Source organism: Lepidochelys kempii, chromosome 3 (genome assembly GCF_965140285.1).
Source record: "Lepidochelys kempii isolate rLepKem1 chromosome 3, rLepKem1.hap1, whole genome shotgun sequence".
Taxonomy (NCBI): domain Eukaryota; kingdom Metazoa; phylum Chordata; order Testudines; family Cheloniidae; genus Lepidochelys; species Lepidochelys kempii.
In genome coordinates this window covers 203,088,277-203,111,443 of record NC_136382.1, presented here as the reverse complement: position 1 = coordinate 203,111,443, position 23,167 = coordinate 203,088,277, and the positions used below count along the sequence as shown (strand labels likewise).

The window sequence follows — 23,167 nt, the reverse complement described above, 5'->3', positions numbered from 1 at the left end:
TGTCCACAGTGATCAAGAAAGGAGTAGCTGGGTCGACTTTAGGAGAGAAAACTAATAGCTCTGTTGAGCTAGAGCTAACAGCTAGACATCCAGACATCCACAAGGAGATATCTCAGACAGGCTGAGATTTTAGTTTGGACAGAAGGAGACCAGTCTGGAGTATAGAGGTAGACCTCCAAGCCCTTAGCATACAGAGATGGCAGAATTTGTGTCTGCTGATGAGATTTCCCAGAAATAAGGTGTAGAGGGAGAAAAGAACAGGAAAAAGCGCGGAGCCCTGTGGAACCCCCACAGAAAGTTGGAGAGAAGACCTGTCTCTAATGAGAAGACCTGTCTCTAATTTCTCTGAGAAAGAAAGGTTGTGATGAAGCAGCTGGGGCATTAGCTAGACTCCTCAGAGTTCCTCAGTAACCAGTGACTAAATAAGTAGATCGGAATGAATAAAATAAAACCAAGACAGTGGCAGAGACAATTTCAAAAGAGCAAAAAAAATCTCAATGTGGGATTTCCCTTGGCAAGTGCTTGTTATGAAAATTCTGCTCTAATGCCAGAAAATTAAAGTGCTTCTGCAGAATTCCTTGCTTCTCGCAGGAGCCGTGCTCTCATTAATGACTTTGCCAGCACCTGCACAAAGCATTGCCACACAGGGATAGAGTGAGAGTTAATGATTTGGAAAAAAGTGAGGAAAGCAAATGATAAAGGTCTAGAAACTCATCTGGTGTAAATTGGTGCATCAGTATTAAAGTCCATGGAGTTGTGTACCTGTTTTCACCAGCTGAGAATCTGGTATGTAACAGGATATTTCACAGCAATGATAATTTAGCCATTATTGTACATTCTGTACAGTTCTTACGGTGTGTAGTTAACGATAAAAATATATTAAAACACACGTTTATCAGAGAAGCAAGAATAGACTGTATTACATACAGCAACAAGGGTGAAGTGACATCACTGTGAACCCTACCTTTTGACTCTCTCGACTTGTTCTGTTTTTACCTGGGCAGTCATGACACTGCATTAATGGAGTTTTTTGTGTTTAACAGAGTCTTAATGTGCTTTATTTTTTCTGAGTAAAGGCAATTATCTAGCTGTTCCAGTTCAGCTGCTGATCCCATATAGGTGACACAGAAAAGGATACTGAGAGCATAGGGCTATATGATCTCCCAATGGAATGAATTAAGGGACATTAAGGACATATAGAACCACAGAGCTCCAAAGACATTGGCTGTAGAGCCCTGATAGGCAATGTTTGCTCTAAAGATCACTGGGGGAATAGATCTACCTAATCCTGAATCCTGCTCAGAAGAAATGAGCAGCTTTCTGAGGTATGGCAATACATGTGCCAGCTAGTGTATCAGGCTAGCCAATCCGGAATAAATGGTGGGCTTAGTGCAGAAGTGACTTCTTGGGTCACTTCATATACATGCAGGTGCTGATGAAGTCCCAGATAATCTCAACCATTATGCATTAAGCTTTCTCATAGTCTATATTCTCCCAGGATTTTTAAAGATGTTGCATGACACATTATGAAGAAAAAATGTTGTTTTTTAAAAAATTCTATTGACAGGGAATAGATGTTTGTGGCAGATTGCTCTTTTATTTTTCCCTTTCCTCCCCTCCTTCTAATTTTTCCTTTGTGCAGCTGCCGCTGTTGCCAGGCTGTCTTTGTTGCTATGGTGTTGTTTTGTGTGCCAGAATTTTATATTCACTCTTGAGTCACCTGATAACTCTGTCTGCTCACTCCTATAAAGATAAAGGATATATCAGACCTCACCCATCAGATCATATTTACGCATGACATCTAGTGAGTTGATCAAATTAAACATAAATATATTCCACCATGTACTGTTCTTGGGTGCATACAATTATTCATTTAGCAGGTGTGAATTTTTTTACTCTGGGGGATCTGAAAAAAGATCTCTTGGGGATTTTTACCTTTACTAGGTTTATTTTTCACAAGACAGTCATCTGTGAGAGGGTTTCACTACACATTGCAGTAAACACTGGTAAGATTTGGATCCTACTCATGAAATCACTAGACTATTTTCTTGGCAATTACTTTGTTTTTATTAGGAGATTAGGGCCAAATTTTGCAAGTTGTCCTACTGAAGCCAGTGAGTCTACATGTATTATTAAGGAAAACGTACTTTGCCCCAATTCACAATGTAATTAAGATAATGCCATTTTTTTATTTTTATTTCTTTCACTGAATTTGTCTTTCACCTTTGATCTGCAAACACTTATGGGCATGGTTAGAGTTAAGCATGTGAATAGACCCACTGATGTGTGTGTGTGTGAGACTAAGGCCATAACTTGTTTCTTGACAGAGAGTTTAACCAGAATAAATCATTTAAAATTCTGATACACTCAGAATAACATCTCTGGTTGATATTTTGCATTTATTCTTTCTGAAATCAGGATAAAGGAACTGTATTTTTCACATATTTTTCTTATCACTTTATGGCACAGTCATCCAATATATTTCTTATAGCTTTATTTAATCTTACTTAGAACAATGCCATCTGTTATTTAAATCATTTCTGACTCCCCTATCTGTATTTGTCTACTTACATACGCATATGTGAATCTAACACACACTGTACATTGAATTCTCTCTCTGTAAATTACATATATGTACACGCGCACACACAATATAAACATATAGTGTGCATTTAATATATCTGTTCACTATCTATGTTAATACAGCAGTAAGGGTGAGATTTTGAATGCACAAAACATCGAGACATTCAAAAGCGAGCTCCCGCAACTTAGGACATCTCATTTTAGATGGCCCTGGCTCTCAGCCCCAAACACTGCCCCGCTTAAGTTGGTGGTGGAAGTGTTCCTGGTGAGGATGCGCACTACCAACGGAAGAAGGGTGATGTGGACATGAACCCCTGCAGGAATTACTGCAGTGGCTGTAAATCAAACTAACGTAGGTCAACTTCAGTTTATAGTGTAGACATGCGATAGACTTTGGGGCCGAGGTATGTCAGATTCTTATTTTCCCTGAACTGCTCCAACCCGCTAGTTATAGGACCGCCTCATCCCTCCTTCCTGCTGACCCCAACCTTCTCCCAGAACCTTAACTTTAGCCTTTGTAGCTATAAAAGCTTGACTTTAATTGTGCATTTTTATTTTATTTGCAACATGCATTGCCTATTTAGGGCCAGATCCTCAGCTGGTGTAAATGTCAATGGAGCGACACAACCTGATGATTGGGGATTAAATCCTGGTCCCACTGAAGTCAATGGCAAAACTCCCATTGACTGCACTGGATCCAGGATCTCATCCTGGGTCCACAGTATCAAAGAAGAAAGACACATGCTAATGTTACTAATGTTCATATACTTATTTAATGCCATCTCCTCACTCACCTTTTTTAAGAATTAGTTATTGAAATAACATGCCATATTTTCCTTTGTTCCTCTTATTTGGGTGCAAAATTCATTACCAAAATTTATTATATGTGCTATTAAAGGCATATTTCTGTGAGGCCAAATTCTATTATCGGGTACATCTCATATAAAAGTGACTTAACTGAAGAAGCTTGTGGTTGAAATATGTGTGGGTGGGTAGCCAGGTATATGCTGTATGTGCACCTCTTAGACTTTAAGATTTATAAAGCATCCCCAAAATGGAGTGTGAGGATGGAATAGTGGAGAAACAAGTGTTTTTTAGCACAGTGAATCAGAAGCGTCTGTCCTGATGCTGGATTTAGTAAAGGCTAGCTTAGGTGAATCGGTTCTTTCTCTCTTGTTGAGAAAAAGGGACACAGTAGTCTCTCATGTATAGCCAATAAGCAGATGGAAGAACCAAGATGGGTATTCATTACCCTGCACGGAGATCCACACACCATGAAACTCCTTCAAGGGTGTCTTCCCTACAGGTGAATTAGTAGCTTGCTGGGAATGTGAGAGTTTAAGTGATCATGGATGATCATTCTACTACTCCCACTCTCACCTACCAGTTTTTTCCAACCCAAACTCTTCATAAATCACACACTATATGCTTGGGTGAAAAGGCAATCCTGACAACTGTCACCCAGATTCTGGTCTCAGCTACCCCGGCATAAATGGAGCTGTTCTGGCTTTACGCTGGTGCATTTGAAAACCGAATTTGGCATCGTCTCTCCTAAATCATGGCAAATCAACAGAAATTAAAGCACTGCAGTGAGTGGGCAGACTTTCATCCTGACTAATGTGACATTCGTTCATGCATGCAAGCTTGATAAGAAGAAAAAATAGATCAAACAGGTTCATGGGTAGTGGAACACTGATTATTGTCTGCATGGACTATCACAAAGGGCCAGATTCAACTCCCATTGAAGGCAATGGAAAGTATCCCATTGAAGGCAATGAAAGTTGGAGCAAGCCCAATACATTTTAATAACCCAGGAACTAACAATAAGAGACAAATGAGTAAATTGTAACATTCTTGTAACTTATTTTTAAAAAATCTCAAAAACATATACCTACACCAAATGAATTATTTGTAATAACAATCCTCAACCCCAAAACTTATTTCCTCAAAGGCTGTTCCTTCTGCATAATTTGCATTGGCCAAGTTAGAACAAGTTTGACCAGCTGCCTTTAAATCTTAAGGGTCAACCAGAAAATTCTGCAGGGAAATCCGAACTCTTATGTGCTGCGTCATCTGACACTTTATCTCTGCAGTGACTCTTCAACAGGCAGAAGGTCACTGCTAGAGCACGTTTGATTTTGTTCTTCAAAAACCTTTTTCTTGAAAACCTTGGTTTTAGGATGTCACTCGAATGTTAGTGCACATTCTGTCTTTAAATGAATTGAGAAAAGGATACCTAAAATGGAATTAAGGTCAGAGGTCTATTCCAAGAAAACCTCTCAGTATGGATGATTAGTTGGAGATGATTAGTATTGGATGATTTAGTTGGGGACTGGTCCTGCTTTGAGCAGAGGGTTGGACTAGGTGACCTCCTGAGATCCCTTCCAACCCTGATATTCTATGATTCTATGAAGAGAACATAAAACTTTCTAAAACCCCTTTCTTATACACTTTTGTGGCTCACCAGAGACCAGTGCTATGAGATTATAACTAGATCCCAAAAAGAGTTGATGATTTTAGGTGTTGTCTTTATCCTTTCGTCACCTCATTTGTCAATTTCCAGACGAATGAATTTCTTCCCTTTGTCTGAACAGCACCCCAATAACATTTTCCAGACTTAGCCTCAACTTTCTCTGCACTTTATTCTCCCTGAAGAGGTATTTGTAACCACTAACAACCCTACCTGTCACACTGTACCTAAATAGCAAGTGTGATACAACTTTTACCCCTGGGTCTTGCAAACCCAGTGTTCTCACACCATCTGTTACAGTAAGTTAGGGAATAAGAGAAATGCTTAATTATTACAAAATAATACTCCCTAGCTCTTATACAGCACTTCTCAGCCATAGGTTTCAAAGTGCTCTACACAGCAAGTCAGTATCATTATTCCCATTGCACAATGGGGAAACTGAGGCAGAAGGCTGTGCGATGACTTGCCCAAAGTCACGCAGCCAGCCAATGGCAGAGCGGGAAATAGAGCCCGTGTCTAAGCATGGTGTTCTTTATAGGTAGGGTGGGCTACGTTTCAAGGAAATAAAGGACAGGTGTAGGAAAGTTAGGGACATAATTTTTTCCCCATATGTTTTACTGATGATATAAAGCAGCGGTTCACAAACTGTGGGTCGGGACCCCAAAGTGGGTCACGACCCAGTTTTAAGGGGTTCACCACGGCTGGTGTTAGACTTGCTGGGGCCCGGGGCTGAAGCCCAAGCCTAAGCCCTACCACCCGGGGCTGAAGACTGAGGGCTTCAGCCCTGGATGGCAGGGCTCAGGTTACAGGCCCCCCAACCGGGGCTGAAGCCCTTGGGCTTTGGATCTGGTCCACCCGGGGCAGTGAGGTTCGGGCTTTAAAAAACAAATAACCAACCCCGGCATTTGTCCCAGACTAGAATTTTCCCCATCATTGCTGGCTGCCATGTGGGCTGTCTCCTGTATGTCATGCGCTCCTGGGGACACTCGTCACCGGTCCCTGGGCAGGAGGGACGGGTGTCACCCTAGCTATAAGACTCCTGGGTGGAATTTTGCCTCTGCTTGCAGGCCAAGGGGCGTTCTCCCGCGTGGGGCCAGGATTTCCCCCTTCCTGCTGAGCAGAGAAAGCCTTTGCCACCTGTTCTGCAGGTGGGCCCTGCCCCCGCCCCCAGCTGACTGCTGGCAAAGGGCCATGAAATACTGGGGGCGATTGGAGCCGGGGGGAGAGGGGAAAAGCTGCAGCTGTGCTAACCCCTCTCTCCCCAGATAGAGCCAGAGCTGGCCTGCCCCCTAACTTCGCCTTGCCTGGGGGGGTTGCAAAGCCAGTCTCCCCCACCCCACCCGCCAGCTCCGCGCGCGCCACTCTGTCTCCTCCCCCCCGCCCGGCTGCAGCGGCCTCCTTGTGCCGGTAGGTGGCGCTGCCGCCCCGCGGGCAGGCGGGTGACCCAGCGCGGAGGAAAGTTGGGGGCCGAGTCAGCTGGGGAGGGGGGGGGGGGGGAGGAGGAGGAGGGCGGGCAGCGCGCTCGCGCCGGGCGCGCGTGTATATAGGATGTGCCGCCGCTGCATGGCTCTGTCCGCCGGCGGCCGCGCCAGCTGCCTGCTCGCCGCCCCTGCGCGCCGGTGACTCCCTCGCCCGGCTGCGGCAGCCCACTCCCCGGTGCTTCCTCCTCCTCCTCCTCCCCGCCGCCGCCGCCGCCCGGGGCTGCCCTCCTTGCGGGCAGCCTCCATGCGCTGCCCATGGCCGGGGCACAGCCAGGCGTCCACGCGCTGCAGCTCAAACCCGTCTGCGTCTCCGACCTCCTGAAGAAAGGCACCAAATTTGTCAAGTGGGACGATGTAAGTCGGATCTGTTCCTTCCCTGTCCCCCCCCCCCGCCCGCCTCTCCCTTTCCAGGACAAGGTGTGTGTGTGTGTGTGTGTGTGTCCCCCCTCTACCCACCCTCCAGGCGCGTCCCCCGCCCCCCAGGGCTGCCCCCTCCGGCGGCGGGATGGGGGACAAGGCAACGTGCCGAGCGCGGCTGGATGCCCGGCTCCGGCCCGGCACATGGACCGCGCCGCGCACCGCCGGGGGACGGGGAGCGGGGGAGGCGGGGGGCAGCCTCACCTTGGCTCACACCTGTTGTGGGCTGGGGCAGAGCGAGGGGGCCTCCCCGCGTCCTTGCCGAGTGTTGAATTTCATGTTGGGGCGGGGGAAGAGGATGATTCCTCCGAAAAGGAGGAGCCCGCGCTCGGGTGCAGGGGGTTTGGGGCCGGCACCGGTGTGTGGTGTGGCCTCCCCCGCGACTGGGGTTGTTTCCAGAGCGTAGGGCGAGTGTGCGGGGCCGGAAGCCACACAGGTGCCGGCCCGCATTATACAAGTTGGAGGATGAGTCTGGGGGTGGGGGGCGTTTAAAACGGAGGGGGAGCAGGTTGACAGTAGGGATTTGTTTCCATGCCGGCGGTGAATTATGGTCCCTATTCCTTTTAGCATGCCATCTACGTTAGCGTGTGCACCTTCGGATCTATTGTTTATTGTAACCCTTTGACATCTAAACTGCCTCTTGACTGCTAAAACTTTTCTGAACTTACTTTGTCTCCCTTGCATCTATCTGTTCGTCCCATTTCACTTCATTCACTGTTATCTTTCCCCTCTCCCGTGTCTCTTGGTTATGTTGTATTCCATCTAATTCACCCTGTATTCCCCTATATTGTTATAGATGGTGATTTAAAGTGTATTCTTTTTGCTTTTGTCCCCTTCCTCTTTCTTTCCCTGTGTTCTCTCTCTCTTTGTAATGACTACTTTCGCAGCCTTTTGCCGCTTTCGCCAGTCTTCTTCATTCCCTCTCTCTTTATGGACTCTTCCCCTTCCACCTTGTGACCTGAAATAGGCTGAAAGCTTGTCTCTTTCACTGACAGAATTTGGTCCAATAAAAGCTTCTACCTCACCCAGCTTGCCTCTCCACCCTCTATCACACGACCTGTGCATACACACCCTTGCATCCCCTAAATGAAGAACATCACAGGTACCCGTTCACCTTTTTTCCTCGGCAAACAGCTCTCACAATCCTTGACTCCTCCCAAAATCTACATGCATTCAAGCCTCCCAACAAGACCCCCTCTCTCCTACACACTTCTTCTCTGATTCCCCCAAAGCTCTCATGCATTTTTGTTTCTGCAACACAAAACACATTCACACCCCTTCAGTACAAAATCACACACACACAAGCAGCATCCCTTCCTCCCCTGAAACATCCAATACTATTTCTGTCTCTTCATCTCAGCATTGCTACATAGTGTGGGAGAGGGGTAGGTCTATGCTGCCCCCTGAACGGTAGCTGATTAGCAGTTGGGACTTCTTTTTCTCTTTATAGGCTGTGCTAGGGACTTCTTCAGAGACTGGGTGGATAACATTCTCCTCCCCAGCATTGGGCCACCAGTTATGAGTGGGGAGGATATAGCATCGGGTGGAAGGAAACAGAGGGGGCAGGTTCCTTGTGAATCCCATCCCTCAGTGGTTGCTCCTGTGGTAAAACCTCAAGGGTTCCTGCCCTCCGCACACAGCTAGAGAAATGGACAACCCACCAGGGCTGGTGCTGATGTGTGCACTGAGGCAGCATTGCGATGAAAGTATATGGATTGGGCATAAAGGAGAAGACCGACTTGCTGCACGGACTGAATGGCAAGAGTTGTTGAGAAGAACTAGTTTTCGAGATCTCCTTTTATACTAGCTCAGCTCAAAAAGAAAAATTCTTGTGTAAAGTTGACTTCTCTAGAGACATGCGCAGTAACAGCAAAGAGAAAGTGCCGTTCACTGCTCCCGTTCTGTTGCACAGTATCACGTTACCATTGCTCTCAACCTGTCAAGAGACTAAAGGTGTGATCCTGACCTTCATAAATGTGTGACAAATGCTTGCAGTGAGGAATGCAACACCAAAAAATTAGGAGGGAAGTCTTGAAGCAATGGGGATTTACTTATTAAGGGATTCCTAGAAGCTGAGTTTCATGACTGTGCCAATAATTTACAGTTATAAACAGTGAGATAACACAAGGGTCACATAGTGCCTGAGGTAGATTTGGATCTAAAATGGATGATTCACTTGCTGTTCGGGTTGAGTTGACACCTGTGAGTTCTCACCGATCAGATTTGCTGTATTGTAGATCACAGCACAGTTTCAGCCTTAGTGCTGTGAGATATATATATATATTTTTGATAAGCAATCTTGCCAGCAAATTCATAAACTACATATATGCTGAGGGCAAATTAACAGTGATTTATACTCTCCAGGTGAAGAATACAAGGAGTTATCAAACATGGATTATGTGTTTTGCCTATTTTTCATGGCCCTCGAATGTGTAACTGTGACAAGAACAGAATTGTTTGCAATATCTCATGGATATTGTTACCTTGAAAGATAGGACTAAATTATCTGCAAATAAAACTAGCTGATAGAGTTAAATCTGCAGAGAATTTGGTCCTTTGTTTTTATTTGTGAGGGCTATTACTGCACCATAATTCAGAAATGTGTATAGGTGAAGAGATGCACTCTGTGAAAATGGAGTCTTCCTGTATAAATAACTTACAGGATTTTTTTATTTAATTATGACTATATATTAGTATTGTATAGACTAAATGAAACCACCCACAATATTAAGCATGAAGGTTGTTAGCAAAAATTGACAAAGGATATAAATCCTAAATCAAGATTAATTGTTATAGATTCCCTGTTATATCTGGCACATATGAGCCCCCCAATCCTGCAACCTCATACACAAGAATAGATCCTCATGCCCCGCCCCATTCTTTATTGGTGGGCTCTCTAAGTGAGGAGGGTTCTCTGGAACATATATGAATGTAGAAATGGGACTGAGATTATCTGGCACTGAGACACCTGCCATGGGCATAACACTGAAATAGTTTTGAGCCTTAACTCTCTTTTGATTTATTTAATTGCAATTTACTTAGTGTGTGCGAGAGGGTTTTTTTCTTTAATATTTTTTTACCCACAATGCCTCATTCCAGCAATGGAATCACCCCAGGGAAAAATATTTTAGTGGAAGTGATCCCTACTGTAGTATGGAACATTTCATACCTTAAATTGTCAATAGACATACATTGCCTGTATTCAGAGAGATTTTTTTTTTAATGAGCATCATTGACCTGAGGCTTTATGGTCTAAAGTGTGAAAATGTGTATATAGGAGCTCCTCTGTGAAACAATAAGCCATAATAATGATGATACATAATATGTTAAAGAATTTACCATGACAATAAAACCTAATAGACCATTACAACTACTTTGGATCCATTGTGTAAACCTAGTGGATGTGCAGAGAAGTTAAGCTCATGCACTAAGGTTCCTTATGAAATATTTGTTGGGTGGAGGCAGGGGAGAATACTTCCCACAATCCGCTTTTGTAGGAGGAGATTTTAAAAGGTGCTAAAGGGGTTTAGGAGCACAAGCCCCTTTGACTATCAATGGGACGTGTGCTCCTAAATACCTTAGGTGCTTTTGAAAATATCTTACTAAACAAATAATTAGCTATTCTTCTCTTACCCCCTTCCTCCTCCCATACATGAATACTGGTCCTGTCTGTAGGCAGAGCCAAATTACCACTGAAGTAACAAGTCGACAGAACTTGGTCCTGGAATTTCAGTTTATGTTGTTTGGGCCTCCCCAAAGCACCTGAAAACGACTTTTTTCGTGTTTGGTACAACCCTAGAAATCTGATATGGAAAAGATTTGATCCACTCCTCTGTCAAGACAGCATTATCGCCTACCTATGCTTTCCCATACAGCACATTTCCTGTCTGTTTTATTTCTCTAATAGAAAAATGACCATATTGACTTCTTTTCACATCTCATAAAACAAAGGCTCTTCCTCAGCAAAACCTTGTGACTTGTACCAAGTTTCAGCCCAGAGCAAAATTTTCCAGATGAGTTATAAGCCACTGAAAATAGCTTTCTGCAAATGGGAGTGCTGAAAGGATTTTACCCAGAGTAGCACTTAGTGGCTATCACGCAGTCACACAATGTGTTGGAGGAAGAGTAAAGCAATAGCTCTTAAAGAATTAATTTAGTACTTCTTTGAATGATGCTGGGGTGAGATGCTGGCAGAAGCAGTAGTAATGTAAGCTTTTAAACTGACCCACCAGTGTGCTTGAAACCTGGCCTGGAGCAGCCATTCCTAGGTGTTAGAGAGCGAACTGCCCTCCAATATCCATCTAGTAACTTTGCTGAGACCACTAAGAAGTGCAACATGTGCAATGCTAAATGTGTGATGTGGACCCTCATCTACTCATAAGTGCAAATTGGTCACCTACACGCCTCGTATAGGGCCTGATCCAATGTCTGTGTGAAGTGCATAGGTGATCTCAGTTGAAAGACTCTTGTTGACTTCATTGACCGTGCTCTGAGCAGTAATAATCTTCTGTCAATTTAGACTGTTTAAATTGGTGCAATCTACGCAATCGTAAAGGCTGGAAATTCCATGTGTTCTGCAGGGGATTTCCTGTCCTGTACGTTGAAATCCATTTAAAATCTTATTTAAATAAAAGAGAATACACCTCTATCCTACGAGACAAGTGAAGTTCTCATACACCAGGATTACAGGTGACTATATAATATCCCCATAGCCATCTGCTTCCCCATTGAAGGATGTTTTGGCTTGAGACTCCTTACAGGGGGGCCTGATTGTCAGAATGGGCTGAGCACCTTGCTCTCCGAAATTGGGATCCTTTCAGTTGTCTCAAGTTAGGCTTCCAAAAATCAAGATGAGCAGAATCACTGGTCAGGAACAATCTTAGCCTTTCGTAGCAGGGAAAGAAGTCTGGGTTGTTCAAACATTGGTTTGACTGCCAGTGCTGTAGACATGCTGGTGTCCCTCATTCCCAGTGTTTGACAGTTACCGTTTCAGGAAGAGGAGATTTATAGACTGGTGGCTGAACTTTGTGACTTTGTCCTTACCCATAACTATTTCACATTTGGGGACAATGTATACCTTCAGATCAGCGGCACTGCTATGGGTACCCGCATGGCCCCACAGTATGCCAACATTTTTATGGCTGATTTAGAACAACGCTTCCTCAGCTCTCGTCCCCTAAAGCCCCTACTCTACTTGCGCTATATTGATGACATCTTCATCATCTGGACCCATGGAAAAGAAGCCCTTGAGGAATTCCACCATGATTTCAACAATTTCCATCCCACCACCAACCTCAGCCTGGTCCAGTCCACACAAGAGATCCACTTCCTGGACACTACAGTGCTAATAAACAATGGTCACATAAACACCACCCTATACCGGAAACCTACTGACCGCTATTCCTACCTGCATGCCTCCAGCTTTCACCCTGACCACACCACACGATCCATCGTCTACAGCCAAGCTCTGCGATACAACCGCATTTGCTCCAACCCCTCAGACAGAGACAAACACCTACAAGATCTCTGTCAAGCTTTCTTACAACTACAATACCCACCTGCGGAAGTAAAGAAACAGATTGATAGAGCCAGAAGAGTTCCCAGAAGTTACCTACTACAGGATAGGCCTAACAAAGAAAATAACAGAACGCCACTAGCCGTCGCCTTCAGCCCCCAACTAAAACCCCTCCAACGCATTATTAAGGATCTACAACCTATCCTAAAGGATGACCCAACACTCTCACAAATCTTGGGAGACAGGCCAGTCCTTGCCTACAGACAGCCCCGCAACCTGAAGCAAATACTCACCAACAACCACATACCACACAACAGAACCACTAACCCAGGAACTTATCCTTGCAACAAAGCCCGTTGCCAATTGTGCCCACATATCTATTCAGGGGACACATCACAGGGCCTAATAACATCAGCCACACTATCAGAGGCTCGTTCACCTGCATATCCACCAATGTGATATATGCCATCATGTGCCAGCAATGCCCCTCTGCCATTTACATTGGTCAAACTGGAAAGTCTCTACATAAAAGAATAAATGGACACAAATCAGATGTCAAGAATTATAACATTCATAAACCAGTCGGAGAACACTTCAATCTCTCTGGTCACGCAATCACAGACATGAAGGTCGCTATCTTAAAACAAAAAAACTTCAAATCCAGACTCCAGCGAGAAACTGCTGAATTGGAATTCATTTGCAAATTGGATACTATTAATTTAGGCTTAAATAGAAACTGGGAGTGGCTAAGTCATTATGCAAGGTACCCACCCACTCCCAGATGTTCTGGTTTAACTTGGATTTAAACTTGGAGAGTGGTCAGTTTGGATGAGCTATTACCAGCAGGAGAGTGAGTTTGTGTGTGTATGGGGGTGTGTGTGTGTGAGAACCTGGATTTGTGCTGGAAATGGCCCACCTTGATTATCATGCACATTGTAGGGAGAGTGGTCACTTTGGATGAGCTATTACCAGCAGGATAGTGAGTTTGTGTGTGTGGGTTTTGGGAGGGGGGTGAGGGGGTGAGAGAACCTGGATTTGTGCAGGAAATGGCCCACCTTGATTATCATGCACATTGTAGGGAGAGTGGTCACTTTGGATGAGCTATTACCAGCAGGATAGTGAGTTTGTGTGTGTGGTTTTTGGGAGGGGGGTGAGGGGGTGAGAGAACCTGGATTTGTGCAGGAAATGGCCCAACTTGATTATCATGCACATTGTGTAAAGAGTTGTCACTTTGGATGGGCTATCACCAGCAGGAGAGTGAATTTGTGTGGGGGCGTGGAGGGTGAGAAAACCTGGATTTATGCTGGAAATGGCCCAACCTGATGATCACTTTAGATAAGCTATTACCAGCAGGACAGTGGGGTGGGAGGAGGTATTGTTTCATATTCTCTGTGTGTGTATATAAAGTCTGCTGCAGTTTCCACGTATGCATCCGATGAAGTGAGCTGTAGCTCACGAAAGCTCATGCTTAAATAAATTGGTTAGTCTCTAAGGTGCCACAAGTCCTCCTTTTCTTTTTGTGAATTTACTCTGGCCACTTGACAGTAAATCAAACCCAATGTTTTAATAATTCTTCCTTGGAGAGTTTTAAAGCCATTTTCAAAAGAACTACATTCAACTGCAAAGTGACGTTGTAAGGCTTTCCAAAGTCCACTTTGTTTAGGGATAGTGCAGGGGGTGGGGCCTGATAACGGCAGATATATTACTAGCTGGGTGAGTTAAAGAAACCGGAGTAGAAAGGAGTTTTTCTCATGGGGTTGGTGGAGGTACAGCTCTGCTCTGGTTTTGTGTGCATAGTTGCTGGAACTAGGGGAGCTGGGGGTGTGGCAGCTTGAAGTGGTTTCCATTATATACAGGGCTTACAGTTTGGTTCAAAGGCTCTCGGCACCACCACTATATACAAATTGCTGATTGTGCATAATGGTTTCCGCTGTGTGGCCCCAGCAGGAACAGGACAGACATTGCCGAGGTAGCACCAGCCCCAGAGCTAGGACACCGTTTAGCTGGTATTGTCTAGTGGTGGTAATTGGCATGCCAAGGCAGGTTAATGGAATGGTATAAGTTAAAAAACTGTATTTGTTTTCAATTCTCACTTAAAGAGTTTCTTATCTTCCGTAGTGATAATATGTACTTTACATAAAGGCTTTGACTGGGTCTTTGCTGCTTATGCTATTTACTTTCACTTTCAAGTGTAGTCTACCAATAAATAATGGAGAGGTTATATTTACTGGGAATGCTGCCTAAATTAGGCGACTTTCTGGCCATAAAACTGGCACCCAGTTTGAACCAAAAATGTAGTTATCAGAATTGAACTGTTGCACACGCAGCAGCATCCAGTGGCTAGGGCACCAGGTGGGAAGTCAGGAGACCGGGGGCAAGGTAGTCCAGGGTGACTAGTGAATTCTGAGCGCCCAAATTGAGATACTTTAAAGGGGTCTTATTTTTAGGAAGGGCTGAGCACTCACCTTTGAAAATGAGGTTCTTCCGTTTGTCTCATGTTGACTTGCTGCTCACTCTTAAAAATCTTGGCCCTGGGCTCTGCCATGTCATTTGTTTTATGACCATGGGCAAATCACTTAACCACTCTCTGCCTCCACACCCTCCTCTGTAAAATGGGGTAAATATCATTATCCTATCTACTCATCACAGTTGCGCCTGAGCCCCTCAAAACCACTAATGGATTTTATCCTCACAATACCCCATGGGAGGTAGGGAAACGTTATTCCCATTTTAACAAAGGTGCAGGGGAACAAAGATGCAGACAAACTAAGTGACCTGCCCACGCTCACCCAGGAAGTTCAGAGTGAAGTCAGGAATTGAACCCAGAGTTCTTCAGTAGACTTCATAAGGACTCACCTGCTAGACCAGTGATTCTCAACTAGGGGTATTTGTATCCCTGGAGATACGCAGAGGTCTTCCAAGGGGTACATCAACTCATCTAGATGTTTGCCTAGTTTTACAACAGGCTACATAAAAAGCACTAGCGAAGTGAGTACAAACAAAAATTTTATACAGACGACTTGTTTATGCTGCTCTGTATACTATACACTGAAATGTAAGTTCAATATTTATATTGCAATTGATTTATTTTATAATTATATGGTAAAAATGAGAAAGGAAGCCATTTGTCAGTAATAGTGTGGCTGTGACTCTTTTGTATTTTTATGTCTGATTTTGTAAGCAGTAGTTTTTAAGTGAGATGTAACTTGCGGGTAGGCAAGACAAATCAAGACTCCTGGAAGGGGTACAGTAGCCTGGAAGGGTTGAGAGCCACTGTGCTAGATTATCTTTACTCACATTTATAAAATGCTTTTGAACTTGGTGGGTGACTAGTGCAGTGTGATTTGGTCCGGGAGAATTCATGGGCCTATTTGTTTGTTTGGCGTCTTTTTTTCAGAAGATTATCAAGAACATTTGATGTGTTTGTTATACTTTATAAACATCCAGATATGTACATGTATCAAGTATTATCAGTATGGATAAGTAGAAATAAATAAAACAAACTAGTTGTGAATACTTGCCTGAGAATGTATTTCTCCTTTGAAGAAACTTTCAGATGTGGTTTAAATTATTGGCTGTCATATAGCTTGTTTTATTTTGGCATTTTTTTTATTCTGTCCAAATCAGTCACTACTGAATATTTCTGAGACCATCAGAAATGAACCAACATTGGTCTGCTCTTAGATATATTCAGAGATTAGACTTTTCCTTTTTTAAAAACAGAAGAAAAACATACTCAACTGAACAACTTTGTTTTTCCAGCCGGTTTGGATTTGGAACTCTCTTGAGTCCAACGTGTTCTGTTTGTTTTTCTTTAATTATATTTAATCTGCAATGATCGGACCAAATATAATGAACAAAAATAAAGTAGGGAAGGATACACTGTTATCTAAACTAGTGGGAAAATGTTGTATAACCGTTCTCTTGCAACACAAGAAGAAAATCAGATACTGAATTTAAACAAATCATATTTCAGATGTTCAATCAGCTAATATTTCATCACAGGATAAATTCTGATCCTATTGAACTCCATTGGAAAGCATTTATTGGGACAGAGATTTGGCCCCAAGGTTATCTTGTAAAATGAGTAGACTCTTATCCCAAAAGGATATGAAAATGATTTTCAATTCCATATATAGCCTCTATTACCTTAATATCTGACCACCTCACAATCTCTTTGTCATAAATATAAAGGGAAGGGTAAACCCCTTTGAAATCCCTCCTGGCCAGGGGAAAGCTCCTCTCACCCATAAAGGGTTAAGAAGCTAAAGGTAACCTCGCTGGCACCTGACCAAAATGACCAATGAGGAGACAAGATACTTTCAAAAGCTGGGAGGAGGGAGAGAAACAAAGGGTCTGTGTGTCTGTCTATATGCTGCCTTTGCCGGGGATAGACCAGGAATGGAGTCTTAGAACTTTTAGTAAGTAATCTAGCTAGGTATGTGTTAGATTATGATTTCTTTAAATGGCTGAGAAAACAACTGTGCTGAATAGAATAACTATTTCTGTCTGTGTATCTTTTTTGTAACTTAAGGTTTTGCCTAGAGGGGTTCTCTATGTTTTGAATCTAATTACCCTGTAAGGTATCTACCATCCTGATTTTACAGGGGGGATTTCTTTATTTCTATTTACTTCTATTTTTATTAAAAGTCTTCTTGTAAGAAAACTGAATGCTTTTTCATTGTTGTAAGATCCAAGGGTTTGGGTCTGTGGTCACCTATGCAAATTGGTGAGGCTTTTTATCCAACATTTCCCAGGAAAGGGGTGGGGTGCAAGTGTTGGGAGGATTGTTCATTGTTCTTAAGATCCAAGGGTCTGGGTCTGTAGTCACCTAGGCAAATTGGTGAGGCTTTTTATCAAACCTTGTCCAGGAAGTGGGGTGCAAGGTTTTGGGAAGTATTTTGGGGGGAAGGATGCGTCCAAACAGCTCTTCCCCAGTAACCAGTATTAGTTTGGTGGTGGTAGCGGCCAGTCCAAGGACAACGGGTGTAATATTTTGTACCTTGGGGAAGTTTTGACCTAAGCTGGTAAAGATAAGCTTAGGAGGTTTTTCATGCAGGTCCCCACATCTGTACCCTAGAGTTCCGAGTGTGGGAGGAACCTTGACACTCTTATTATATTTATTCTCACAACATCCGTGTAAGATAGGCAAGTTCTATTTTACCCTCTTTACAGATGGGGAACTGGGACACAGACAGGCTAAGTGAATTGCCTATGGTCGTACAGGAAGTCTGAGGTGGAGAAAGGACTTGAAGTGAGGTCTCTGAAGTCACAAGCTAGTGCCCCAAGCATTGGATTATCCTTCAAACAGCTATGCCAGATAATGATGAAAGGACTGAAATCCTTATCTGTTTTAATCTGGTAAATACAAGTTCTGTCAGTAGAATTTGATGTATCATTATTTTCATTGTGCAAAAATGCTTTCTAGCAGAGTGGAAAAAAATGGAGAAAAAACGTGGCTATCCAAATGTGTCAGCCACCAAAAACTGACTTTTTGTTAACTAAAACATTTCAAAATGGTCACTGAAGTTTTTGATTTACTGAAACAAGATGGGTTATTTTTAAATGAAAAACTTGTATAAAGTATAAACATTGACATTTTTATGCAATAAATTGCAGTTTAGAGAAAAAGGTTCTTATTTGATTGAAAAAAGTTCGAGTTAAAGAAGTTTTGACCTGCTCTACTTTCTACACAAAACTTCGCTTTTTAAGAAAAAAAAAATTAAATAAATTTGTTGTTACTACAGTCAAACCACATTAAAAGACCATTAGTAAGGTTGCAAAATCAAGCAATTAAAAGCTAGGAAATGCCAGAATTAAGATTGCCTGTGCAACTTAATTTGGTCCCTTGTGTGTATGCATTATGATACAGTCTTTAATTACATAATCACATACTATTTTGCTACAGGATTCCTGGCTCATTCGTTGCACAGGACAGTGGTGTTGACTTATTCAATCTTATTAACAGTCCTCATTGTTCAGTGGATGGCTCCATAGCTTATTTAATGTATGCTATTCAAACCCTGCGCTGATGACACAATTATTAATTTCTTCATGGGCTTTTCTGTAGTACCCCTCACCGTTTGTTGAAGCACTCAGATACTACATCAATGAATTAATGTTCACAATGCCCCTGTGTGCTCAGGGTGTGTTGTTCCCATTTCAATCCCCATCCCCAACACTCTTCCCCCCCCACCCCCCCAGCCTTGTTTAGCGGCATGACATGAAGGGCATGTCTACACTTTGAGCTGGGTGGGTGATGCGAGACTCAAGGAGACATCCTTGTGTGAGCTCTCAGCTGGCTCGGACAAAGCTAGTGCACTAAAAACAGGGAGTAGCCGCGGCAGTGTGAGCAGCCCTGAGTACGCACCCGCTGGGGACCGTAGGCAAGTACTCAGGTCAGGAGCGACGGAAGCGCCCTAAAAGTGGATGGGCCACCGGTGCCTGAACTGTGGCCCTGCACTGCCCCTTCTTCCCACCCTCGTACCGCCCCTTCCATGAGGTCCTGCCCCTGTGCTACTGCTTCCCTCCCCAAGACTCCGGTGCAAAAACAATGAGGAGTCCTTGTGGCACCTTTAGCCCACGAAAGCTTATGCCCAAATAAATGCGTTTAGTCTCTAAGGTGCCACAAGGACTCCTTGTTTTTGCTGATACAGACTAACACGGCCACCACTCTGAATCCTTCCTGGTACAGTATCCTAGGGCTTGTGTGTGTAGAAAACTTGTACCGCTTTTAGCTATGCTGTACTGGTATAGTTAAAGCAGTGCAACTCTAGAAATTGCACTGGTAAAGTGCTTTTACCCCTATCACTTATTCCTGTACGGGAAGGGGGGTTAATTATACTGGTATAAGGCGCCTTTATGCTGCTCTAACTGCATCCACACTAGGGGTTATACTGGTATAACTATTTTGGTTTAAAAAAAAAAAACCCCACACCCATAACTGTAACCCCCTACAAACTCTGAATGTGGGCCCGGCTTTAGCTGAATCTGAGGGGCTTGTCTACATGAATGTTTAGTTTGTCGCAAGTTGGGGTGTGAATTTACCCCGCACTAGCCTGCAGCTCACATCTGTCCTTGGAAATCCTGGAGACGTGTATTAACAGTTCTTTAAAGTGCATTTATCTAGTGCTCTTTACACTGGGAGGGCATCAGCAGGGGCCATACAGACAGCGCAGCAGGTCAGTGCGGAGTAGGGTCACACCCCAGCTTGCAATGAACTAAACTTTCTTACAAAACTGCTGTAGGTGAAGACCAAAATATTGGGAGATTAAAGCCATGATCCTGTGGATTCTTAAACAGGTGCATAATTTTAGTCATCATCTCCTGTCTGCTGCTCTTGTGCTTAAAGCCATCCATCCACTTTTGTAGCATTTCTCATAGGACGTGTCTCAACACAGAAGTTGCACCAGTAAAAGTTTTGGCAGAATGCCTTCATGTTGGGTCGTTTGTGCCATTCAGCATGTCACCACAGCATTGGGCAGTAGTGGCAGAAGTGTGGAGCAGTGCGGGTAGACATCCCACTTTCTTTGTTTGTGCCTCAGTGGCATAAAATCTCTTTACAACAATGAAAAGTCACTTAGGTTTTTCAGTACACTAAAAATTACAGTGACCTTTTTTTATATACACAGGCCCGAATTTTCCAAAATGGGAGCCTAAAGTTATGCTTCTAAGGGGGTGGGGGGGGGGAATTTTCAAGTCTCCTGAATGATTTACGGGCACAAGTCCCATTAACATCAAACTTTGATGGAGGCATGTAGCCTGGTTGATGCATTTCAGCTTTCTTGATTTCTGTGAATGCAGTATGTCAGGAGGTGGTTTTGGTTGCAAATACAGCACAGGGCTAGAAGAGTGTTTTAAGTGTGAAACGTCTTAGTGGAAAATATCTCTATGCAAAATATGAAATTAAGTTAGGAAGTTAGGAAACCATTTAAAGAAAATAGTCCAAAATGTCTGTTTGAGCAATTCAAGACTATAAAATTGGAAGAGAGTAAAGAACATGTAAATAAAAAAAAATCTGTTTTAAATTAAAAATCAGGGTTTTGTTTTTTTTTAATCCCTCTGATGTTGTATATACTGGTCTATCAGATTGGGTCCACGCTGCTGCTGTTCTTTTTATTTCAGGAATTTGCAGAGGAACTCCATCAGAAGCCAGAGCTCTGCTTGGCAATAGTAGGCAGAGGGTGGTATTTGAAGCTGCTAACAATTTGCGGTCATTTGTGGCACGGACTTGTTGGCTAGACGTTGCAGATCTGCTGTGCCTTTCTCTGCTTTTTTTTTCCTTCTCCACCCTAATTGTTTCTCTTCCCCATCCCACATCTTGATTGTATTCTCGGAACGTCTCCATGAATGTTTCAGCATGCCATGTATTGGTTGTTCTGTTTGTTTATTTGGGGCCAGATGTTCAAAAGATGTTCTAAATACGTGTTTGGCTTCCCAAAAGGGACACCTGTTGGTCTCAATGGGAGCTGCTGCGCTTTGAGTACCTTTTTGACAATCAGGTGCCTAAATGGGAGTTGAGCTCTTTAGAAATCTAGTCCTGAGAGACTGTGCTGAGAACAGCCTCTTTGCTCACTTCTGTGAGGATACAGTCAGCCGAGCCTCGTCTTTCCTTCTGTTGCTTTATTTTCTCTCTTTTCTTTTGTGTGTTGGATTCAATAGGGGTGGGGAAGAAATGAGTTTGCCCCCCTCCCTCTTTGTTTGTCCTTAGGTGTTTTTCCTTTGTAGGGGTGGCTTGTTTACCTGGATGGAAGGGAATTGTATTTCGTACACTCATAAAGTGCTTTTGTGTCTCCTCGGTTTTGTTGTCTGTGTAGGTGTGGATGGAAAACCGCTCCATTTGGGGAGGTTGGGAAGTGGGTCAGTTATGTGCGGGAGAAAACTGAATGAATGGGTTTGAAGATACTCCTCAGCAATGACTCGTAGCAATGTGGGGTGCAAAAATATCTTATTTGTAAATATAATACAGGAATTGTGTATGAAATATTTATCTTTTAAGTCAGACAGTTATTACTTGGAACGGTGGGGTTGACCAAACTTCTGATGCACTGGTTTAGGTTCTTCATTTTCTTATGTGTAAATGTATAGGGAGTTTTCATGGTTTTTTTTGCAAAAAGAAAAGGAGTACTTGTGGCACCTTAGAGACTAACCAATTTATTTGAGCATGAGCTTTCGTGAGCTACAGCTCACTTCATCGGATGCATGCCGTGGAAACTGCAGCAGACTTTATTTATACACAGAGAATATGAAAAAATACCTCCTCCCACCCCACTGTCCTGCTGGTAATAGCTTATCTAAAGTGATCATCAGGTGGGCCATTTCCAGCACAAATCCAGGTTTTCTCACCCTCCGCCCCCCCCACAAATTCACTCTCCTGCTGGTGATAGCCCATCCAAAGTGACAACTCTTTACACAATGTGCATGATAATCAAGTTGGGCCATTTCCTGCACAAATCCAGGTTCTCTCACCCCCTCACCCCCCTCCCAAAAACCACACACACAAACTCACTATCCTTTTTTTTGATTGATTTCCCCTCCCCAAATAAAAAGCTACTTGTGGGTCCATAGTCCCAAAGACTGTGTGTTTGTGAGTGGGGAAGAGCATCCTGCAAAGGTGAGCAGAGAAGTTTTATTTCTGTTCCCAGATCCAGAAATAGGAGTATGGCTCTGGATGAGAGCTTGACACAGTTTTATTTTAGAAACAAGAACGTCGAGACAGTCTGAACCCAGCCCTTGCTGCTGCTGCTGCCACTCACAGCTGCCACAAGGGTGAGGAAGATCTGTAGACAACATTTTTAAAAAGTTAGATATGGTAAATAAAAGTTTTATAGGGCAGGCACTGTCTCTGGCTCTGTGTTTATACGATGTCTAGCAGAATGGGACACCAATTTTGGTTGGGACTTTTATGTGCTGTTGTAATACACATCATAAAATGTTTTGTCATATCAGAGCAGTGCATTTAACATAAAAAAACAAGAGTTGAAATTATTATAAATTAGTAACAGAGCAGAGAAAATGTTCTTGCTTTTGCATTTCCTGACTTAAAGCTGAATTTTTTTTTTGTTAGCACAGCTTTTGATTTTGTAATATAATAAAATTTCTACTATACTCGGAAGCTTTAATTGAATTCCTCTTTATGCATCGCATGGTGCAGATTCCGTTTTGTCACTTTACGGGGATTGGAGGCTTTGGTGCAATTCTTTTTGTGGCACTACGAAGTCTGCTGAGTGTAGCTGGCGTCCCACAGCCTGAGACTGGAAAAATCGTACTTTGACAGCCGTATATCGTCCACGCAGATGCAGCCAAACAGCTTTTGGATTTAAGCAGTTGATTTGGAATGATTAACCAGCAAAACGGATTAATCCTAGACATAATCTCTTTATGCCTGTCTTTCTCAACACCTCCGCCCCCTCCAAATGTCCTGTGTGCCTCATCCTTCAGAGGAGCAATTTGCATCTCTTTTACTGTGCTGTCAGTTTACGTACAAACGGCACAAAAAATGTCTAGAGGTGGGCTGAGGAAAGGCAGTTACGTGATGTGAATCATTTCTTTTCGAAAGGAACAGATTTCAGAGCACTTTTATAGTATTTTACAGATACTGACATCCACTCAATCTCTTCTTCATTAGGTTTGTTTTAGATTTATTTTCCATTGCATCTAGTACAAGTGTAACATGGACAGACCCTAGTCGTCGGCAGGTGG

General features: G+C 43.3%; 1 protein-coding gene across 10 annotated transcripts in view; it reads left to right on the top strand.

Moving 5' to 3' along the window:
* Positions 1-6,557: 6,557 nt before the first annotated feature.
* The window catches only part of PLCB1 (phospholipase C beta 1), a 653,791-nt gene continuing 637,181 nt past the window's right edge, over positions 6,558-23,167 (top strand). For all 10 annotated transcript variants that reach the window (XM_073339660.2, XM_073339659.2, XM_073339667.2 and 7 more), the window contains exon 1: positions 6,558-6,888. In XM_073339660.2, the coding sequence (XP_073195761.1) occupies positions 6,790-6,888 (99 nt within the window). In that variant the 5' untranslated portion in view covers positions 6,558-6,789. The remainder of the gene's footprint in view (positions 6,889-23,167) is intronic.